The sequence below is a fragment of the Echinops telfairi genome, unplaced genomic scaffold (genome assembly GCF_000313985.2).
Source record: "Echinops telfairi isolate 266 unplaced genomic scaffold, ASM31398v2 ScPeMD7_7410;HRSCAF=8448, whole genome shotgun sequence".
In the NCBI taxonomy this organism is placed as follows: Eukaryota; Metazoa; Chordata; class Mammalia; order Afrosoricida; family Tenrecidae; genus Echinops; species Echinops telfairi.
The window spans coordinates 17,680,167-17,687,770 of record NW_022111310.1 but is presented as its reverse complement, the minus strand read 5'-3'; the positions used below and the strand labels follow the sequence as shown (position 1 = coordinate 17,687,770).

The 7,604-nt window shown below is 59.5% G+C and overlaps 1 protein-coding gene across 1 annotated transcript in view; it reads right to left on the bottom strand.

The window, feature by feature from the left end:
• Positions 1-7,604, bottom strand: part of COL27A1 (collagen type XXVII alpha 1 chain) — a 141,458-nt gene that overhangs the window by 41,102 nt on the left and 92,752 nt on the right. Inside the window, exons 28-29 of the mRNA XM_045296543.1 lie at positions 6,256-6,309; positions 1,099-1,152 (exon numbers count right to left, since the gene is read on the bottom strand). Coding sequence (XP_045152478.1) covers positions 1,099-1,152; positions 6,256-6,309 — 108 coding nt within the window. The remainder of the gene's footprint in view (positions 1-1,098; positions 1,153-6,255; positions 6,310-7,604) is intronic.

Here is a 7,604-nt window from a genome sequence, read left to right as displayed (position 1 = left end):
TCACACACACAGGGACACACATACAGGCACACACACACAGGGACACACAGGGACACACACAGGGATACACACACAGACAGGGACACTCACACACAGGGACACACAAACAAGCACACACACACACAGGGACACACACAGGGACACACACACACAGGGACACACAAACAGACACACACACACAGACAAGGACACTCACACACACAGGGACACACAAACAGGCACACACACACAGGGACACACACGCAGACAGGGACACTCACACACACAGGGACACACAAACAGGCACACACACAGGGACACACACGCAGACAGGGACACTCACACACACAGGGACACATAAACAGGCACACACACACAGACAGGGACACACACACAGGGACACACAAACAGGTACACACACACAGGGACACACAAACAGGCACACACACACAGGGACACTCACACACACAGGGACACACACACAGGGACACACACATGGACACACAAACACAGACACACACAGGTACACACACATATGCACACACATGGACACACATATGGATACACACAGGGACACGCACACAGATGGGGACACTCACACACACATATACACACACAGGGACATTCACACACACATACACACACAGGGACATTCACACACACATACACACACAGGGACACACATAGACAGGGACACACAACACAGACTCACACAGGGACACACAAACACACAGGGACAAACCCACACCCACACAGGGACACTTACACACTCCAAGGGAATGAAGGAACCTGGGGACCAGGGTGTCCACCCCGCACCCCTGTGCAGGCCAGTAAAGGTAGGCCCCCAAGGGGCGTGGCTGGCCATGGCCCCCTCTGTCTGGGAGGAGGTCAGCACTCCTAGCTACTGATGGGCCCATCCAAGACCGCCTGGGCTTCCAGAGTCTGGGGCCGGGGGGAGTGGCCCGAGGCTGGGACAAGCTCAAGGACCCGGAGCCTGCCGGGAAGGCTCCCTGGATGCCAAAGTCTTTGATGGCCCTGGTGCTGAGGACAGCATACAGTGGGGTTCTCAATTCCTGACCTGCTGGGGTGGAGGGGGAGATACACCATGGGGGTCAGTACCTTCAGGCCCCGGGACCCCGGCTCCCCAGTTGTTCCATCTGGTCCTTGGGGGCCCTGGAATAGGAACAAGGAACTAGTGGATGGCAGAGGTCTCCCTCAGGCTGGGAACCAGGTGGGTGGGGTTACCCAGAGCCCAGGGCTCTGTGCCCTCCCCTCCTGCCCACACCTCCCCTAAGGCAGGTCAGCCTGTGCAAAGGGTCCACAGAGAAGGTGTGGGTGTCTCAGCCTGGAGCCCTCCCTCTCCTGCAAAATGAGAGTGGCATCTCATTAACTCTGAGACAGCCAGCAGCCGAGCGAGCCATCCCACCGGATGCAGCGGCTCACTAGAAGGAGCAGGTCAGGGTCACAGGCCAGGGAGGACCCGGGAGGGAGGGCCTGGATACAGCCAGATGTGTGCAGCCAGCTCCATCTCCAGACAGCTGTCAGCTCATCTGGCCCAGCTCACAGGGCAGTGGGGTGCATGCAACAGCAGCTCCTCCTGAAGCTCTAGGCCCAGGGCTAACCAACACGACCATCCCCCAGTGCACCCCCGACTGGGACGTGGAGAGCAGCGAGGGTCTCAGGATAGCTGGGAAGAGAAGCCCAGCCAAGGGAACTGAGTGATTTGTGCAGGGTCCACAGCACAGTCACCTCTAGTCTAGAAGGTGCCCTGGAGGCTTAGTGATTACTACTGCTAAGCAAAAAGTTACCAGTTGGAATCCACCAGCCACTCCACAGGAGAACCATGTGGCGGTTTGCTTCCCTGAAGATCCATGGCATTGGAAACCCCGCAGGGCAGTTCTACTCTGTCCCCCAGGGTCCCACAGGGCCAGACGTGACTTGATGGAAATGATTTGACAATGAGTGCCCGCTGGGGTCCACACACGGCTGTCCCACGCACCCCTCCGCGGAGGCTCCACAGGGACAGGCGGGGGGCAGTCCCGTGGAAAGGGCCCATGGAAGGAGGCGACTCTGTAGAGGTGGGCAGAGGGTCACCGCCGGGCGACACGGGTCCTGTGAGGGACAGCATCCTGAGAGCCGGAGGCTGCCTGCCCTACGCCCGCGGACCAAGGGGACTGAGTGAGAGCCCAGGTGGGAGGCGGAATGAGAAAGCTAAGCAGGGGAAAGTCATTTGAAAATGGGACAAAGAGTTTCATTTAAATCCAACCAGGTACACTGCGATTCATCGGCTGCCTGGGACTCACTGTGCTTCATTTTCACACCAGGGTCTTAACCGGTGCGTCACTGATTAATACGCCCCAAGAACAGGTCACTCCGGGGCTCCTGGCCCAGGGCCTGAGGACCACTGCAGGGCCAGGACTAGGCACAGTGGGGACGGCTCCTCTCTGAGCCTCAGTCACCTCATCTCTGAAACGGGTGCAAGGAAGTGCCCTCTCAAGACAGGCCAGCTCAGCCCCTGGCATAGAGCAGGCACTCAATTGTGGCCGATTCCTGTCCCTGCCTGTTCCTGCCAGAGGAGGCATCTGGCTCCCCAGGGACAGGGACAGGGACAGGGACAGGGAGGAGTAGCTTATCAAACTCCTCCTTGGATCCCCTTTTTGAAATAAGCAGTTCACGTTACATTGTCATGGGGACTCTCAAGATTCAAGATGAGGGTTACTTAACAAGCCCTCCTGGGCATCAGAGGGCCTGGGTGCTGGTGTTGGCGCTGCCACGGACTTGCTGTGTGACCTGGGGAGGGAACCCTCTTCTCTCTGAGCCCTGGTCTCTGGCCCGTAGGAACAGTGTCGTCGGACTGTGCAGGAGACATTACACCGACTCAAAGTGTCCATTGGTGGCCTGTGTTAAACGGTGACCAGGTCTGGTGGAGTTAGAACCTGCAGAGTGGGGTTCCAGGCCCCAGGAGGCAGGGCAGAGGCTGAGCTGAGGGGTGCGCAGCCTGGCCTGGAGGAGGGCTACCCAGGGGCCCCGAGGGCTTGGCCTGAATCTCACAGCATCCTGTTTATCCTGGAGTCGAAGGCACGCTGGGGGAGGCTGGATGTTCTATTCACAGCAGCGATTCTCATCGCAGCAGCAAGTTCACCTCCTCAGTTTACAACGACACAGGCAGGCTCAGGGCACAGGTCATCTTGTCCACGGTCACACAGAGGGAGGAGCTGGAATGGCCAGTTCTTTATCGCCACGATCTGCCACTGTACAGCAGATGGGATGAGCTCATCCCAACCCATCCTTGGGAGAAAAGGGCCAACCTTCCTGCCTGCAGGGAGAGGGGCAGGGCAGCAGCACACCCTGTCGCTTGGGTGGAGCCACTCTGCTGCCCGCCCACCCGCCTGGAGGCAGGCCTGGGTTCTGACCAGAGCCACGTGTCGTGTCCTCTCTTGAGTCTGTTCCCCGAGGAAGATGCTGGTGATGGGGGCCAGCTTGCCTGCTAGCCAGGCCCGGGGTAAAGCTCAGTGGGAAGACTCAACTGTGAGAGTCCTTGTGCAGGACAGAAAACCCAGCTGACCACAGCGCCCTTGACAAAGGGCACATGAACCGGAGGAAAGGTCTATGTGCTGATCCCCTACTGTGTGCTGCTGCCAGAGCAGGTGCCTACTATGTGCATGGTCCGCATTAAAGATGGCATCCCTGTGAGGTCACTTGTTAATGACCCCTTCCACAGAGGAAGCACTGGAGGCTTTGTAGGGGAAGGCAGCTGCCCAAGGTCAAATGGGAGACCCAGTGGTTAAAGCCAAGTCTACTGAGCTCTAGCCCCCCACTCTCAGGAGAAGAGAACAAAGCAGCTGGTGGGGCCCCTGGCTGGTACTTGGGGAGATTGAGACCCTCAGGACGGGGCCAGACCTCGGATAGCTACAATCCCACCCCAGGGCCACAGTCAGAAGACTTGGGTTTAGCACGCACTTTTCCCAGGCAGAGGGGCTGGGCAGCTGGCCTGTCTTCCCCAGGCAGAGCAGCAGGCAGGGGGCCCCGCTGTAGACGTCTGGGCCTTTTTTGCATTCTCGACCCATGTGGGGAAACTGAGGCTCATCGAGCAGCAAGGCTCACAGGCTGAGCCTGGAGCTGCGCAGGGGCTTGTCCTGAGTCGCGGTCCCCGGCCACCATGTCAGTGAAGGGCCCCCTGTTGGGCCAGGACTGGGGGAGCCAACCCCAGAGGATCTGCAGCCCTGCCTGACCCAGGAGGAGGCTGGACTTTCTACTGCCCCCTCCCTGAGCCCCAGAGACTGACATGGCTGGGGGCCAGGGATTTCTCCAAAAAGAAGACGCATTCTTCAAGTTCCTGCAGGGAAGGGCTGAGAGAGACAGGTGGGGCTCTCTCATGCCCACCCTGGGATGCAGGCAGGGCCGGAGCACTTCCAGCTTCCAGGGGCAGGAGGAAACGGGTAGGGGGTGGGGGGCTGGCTGCTGTGGGCCTGGGCACCCGCCCCAGAACATGGCTTGGGGAGGGGCCTGGGCCAGAGGAATGACGCTTAATCCCTCCTCACCCAGGCCTGCTCAGGCCATCTGGTTGGGGAGGGGGAGGGTCTTAAAGGCCTTTGAAATCCAGCCAAGAGGAGATGAGGAATCCTGGATCCGAGCACGGAGTTCAGCTCTAGGGCCTCAGGGGCCTGCTCTACCTGAGACATCCAGTTCACTCCTACAACGGGGCTCTCCTGGACACTAGGGGGACCGGGCGGGGCAGGAGACCAGAGCCTCAGCCCTCCCTCCTGGCATAATGGGAAATAAGGCTGGATCCAGTGTGGAGAAGAGCCAGATTCCATGGGCTCCAATCCCTGCATCGCCACTTTCTAGCTGTGTACCGTGAGGCAGGTAGGTGACTTCACCTCTCTGTGCCTCCGCTTCCTCACCTGTAAAATGGGGTAAGACCAGCACCTCCCTTGGAGAGTGCAGGAAACCATCGTGCTTGGTACCTAGTCTCTGCGTGCTGTCCCACCGATGTCCAGCCCTTAGCCACCCTGGGTGACTGAGTAGAGCTGTCCCCTCGGGGTCTTCTCTGATGTAGCTTTACGGGAGCAGACAGCTGCCTCTTTCCTCTCTCGACGTGGCTGAGGGCTTCCAACCGTGAACCTTTCTGCTGGCCGCTGGGCACTTCCCCACGGTCCCGCCAGGGCTCTTAAGCACGTGGCAAGGCCTAGCCATCCTTCCTAGCTGCTGTGCTCAGACCCACAGCAACAGAGCCCAGAGCAGAGGCTGGGTGGATTCCCACCACGGCGGTGACACGCGGTGTCCGCGTAGACCTGTGCTCTGCAGCATCTTCAGTGGCTGACTTTCTGCAGCAGGCCTGGGGGCCTCCCTTCTGAGGGCCCCAGGGTGCAAACCAAGCACCAGGAGCCGAGCGCATAGACGTTGGAGCAACCCAGCAACTTGGTGCTCAGGCCAGCTCTCCTTTCACGCCCTGGGGCTCCCCACTCCCCTGGGAGCACAGCCCAGAGGCCTGGCTGTGGCTTCTGAGGCCCCGCCTGGCTTGGCCCCTTTCCCATCCCTCTGTGCAGTCATGGGGGTACACCCCAGGCACCCAAATGTTCTCTGTCCATACTTCTCCTCCTGCCCTCCTTCTGGAGCCTGAAATCCGCTCAGGCACCGCCGCCCTCCCACAGAAAGCTTCCCTGACACCCTCCCTGGGCTCCCTAGTTGCTGAGCCTCATGCTCCCACCCTCGAGGGCTGCAAGCCGAACTAGGCCATCCGCTAAGTGGACTGCTTGACCTGCTTGTTTGGGTCCTGAGGGCTGGCAGGTGCACTCCTGTCCTAGTCCCTGCAGTAGCTACAGTGCCCACAGCGGTGTGAGGCACTTAAAAATCAAATAAGCCACCCTCACTGCCAACTCCTGGCAACCCCACAGGCCAGGGTAGAACTGCCTCTGTGGGTTTCTGAGACTGTAATTCCGGGCGGAAGTAGAAAGCCCTATCTTTCTCCCATGGAGCGGATGGTGGTCTCGAGCTGCTGACCTTGCAGTTAACAGCTCAGTGCAGAACCACTATGCCCGCAGGGCTCCCGTGTGGTGCATGGCATGTGCGACCTAAGGCCGGTGGGAAGGAGGCACAGACAAAGCCCAGGCAGAGGAAGCCCTCTGCACCCACTGGATGGCACGGCCTGGTACTCAGCAGAGCAGTGGGCAGGAGGGAAGGACAGGCCTGGAGCCCTGGCTGGTGCTGTGACTCTTTGGGTCCCATTCCACACGTCCCTGCCCAGCCCACTGTCCGGGCCTGGGCCTGACTTACCCGGAGTCCCTGGGCTCCCCTCATGCCTGGTGGGCCACGAGATCCCGGAGGGCCCTGTGGGGGGGTGGGGGGAGAGAGTTTTCAGAAGCCCCTGCACAGTTTACAGGCCTGCAGACCCAGACACCCCCATGCGGCAGGGCTGGCTGCTGGGAGACAAACCCCACTGTGGGCACTAGAGGTGGCCGTGTGAATTGCCCGGGCGACAGTGGGAGAGGTGTCGACCTTCCCTGGGGATGGCTCTTTGGCTGAGCCATGTCCCCTACCTTCACCTGGCCCTGACAAAGTCCTGGTGCTATCTGGTGCCATCCAGCGGTTCTGACCCCTAGCGGCCCAGCACACAGCAGAAGGCCACACTGCTGGATGATGCACCAACCTCATGACGGTTCCCATGGTTTGCAGCCACGGTGTCCGTCCGTCCCCCTCCTTCCTCTTTCCCTTGTCCCCTTCCCTTGACCAAGCACCATGTTCTTCTTCAAGGCCTGGTTTCTCCTGACAACATGTCCCAAGTGTGAAAGACGAAGTTTCTCCATCCCGTCCTCTCAGAAGCACACTGCCGTGCTTCCTCCAAGATACATCAGTTTGTCCTACTTCCCCTTTTCTCCCTGCCCGCCCCCCAACCCCCAGCAAGACTATGAAAATCAAGGTCCTGTCCCTTACCCCAACCCAGGCTCAAATATACGTAACCTTAGACGTCTCCCAAGCACTCTGATGGGGTGGGAGGGAGCCTGGAAGGAGAACCTAGCATCTCAAGATGAGCCTGGTCAGCAGAGGGGGTGGGGTGGGGATGAGGAATGAGCAAGGGAAGATGGGAAGAAGTGGAACTGGCCGAGAGGCGTGGGGGAAGTCAGGAGACTTTATTCCGACTGGTTGCAGGTATGGGAAGAAAAGGAGCAGGGGGTTGGCGGGGCCGGGAAGGACAGCCAGGCTGGCTCTGCTCTGTGAATTCTCAGCACCCGGCCTATAAGGGCGTACGGAGCGCGCTGAGGAATCTGATGAATGAACAAATAAGCCCATGACCAGAACACAGGAGGAGAGAGAGAGACTGAGAACGGAGGCAGAGACAGGAAGCCTGCTGCTCCTCCCTTTCTCTCCAGCCCCTCACTGTCTGTCCAGCAATGTCTCCGTCCCACAGGAACCGCCAGGCTCCCGAGCACAGGGTGTGCCTGCCTGCTCAGCATCCCAGGCTCAGAGAGAAAGAGGGGTTGTATCCCTCTTCTGGTACCAGGGGGAGGGCCAGCCCTGTTTACAGCCTCAGGGAAAAGACCTCACTGCTTCTATTTCTCTCTCCCCATCACCTGGAGGGATGCAGACTCCACCACCACTGCACACACACACACACACACACACAC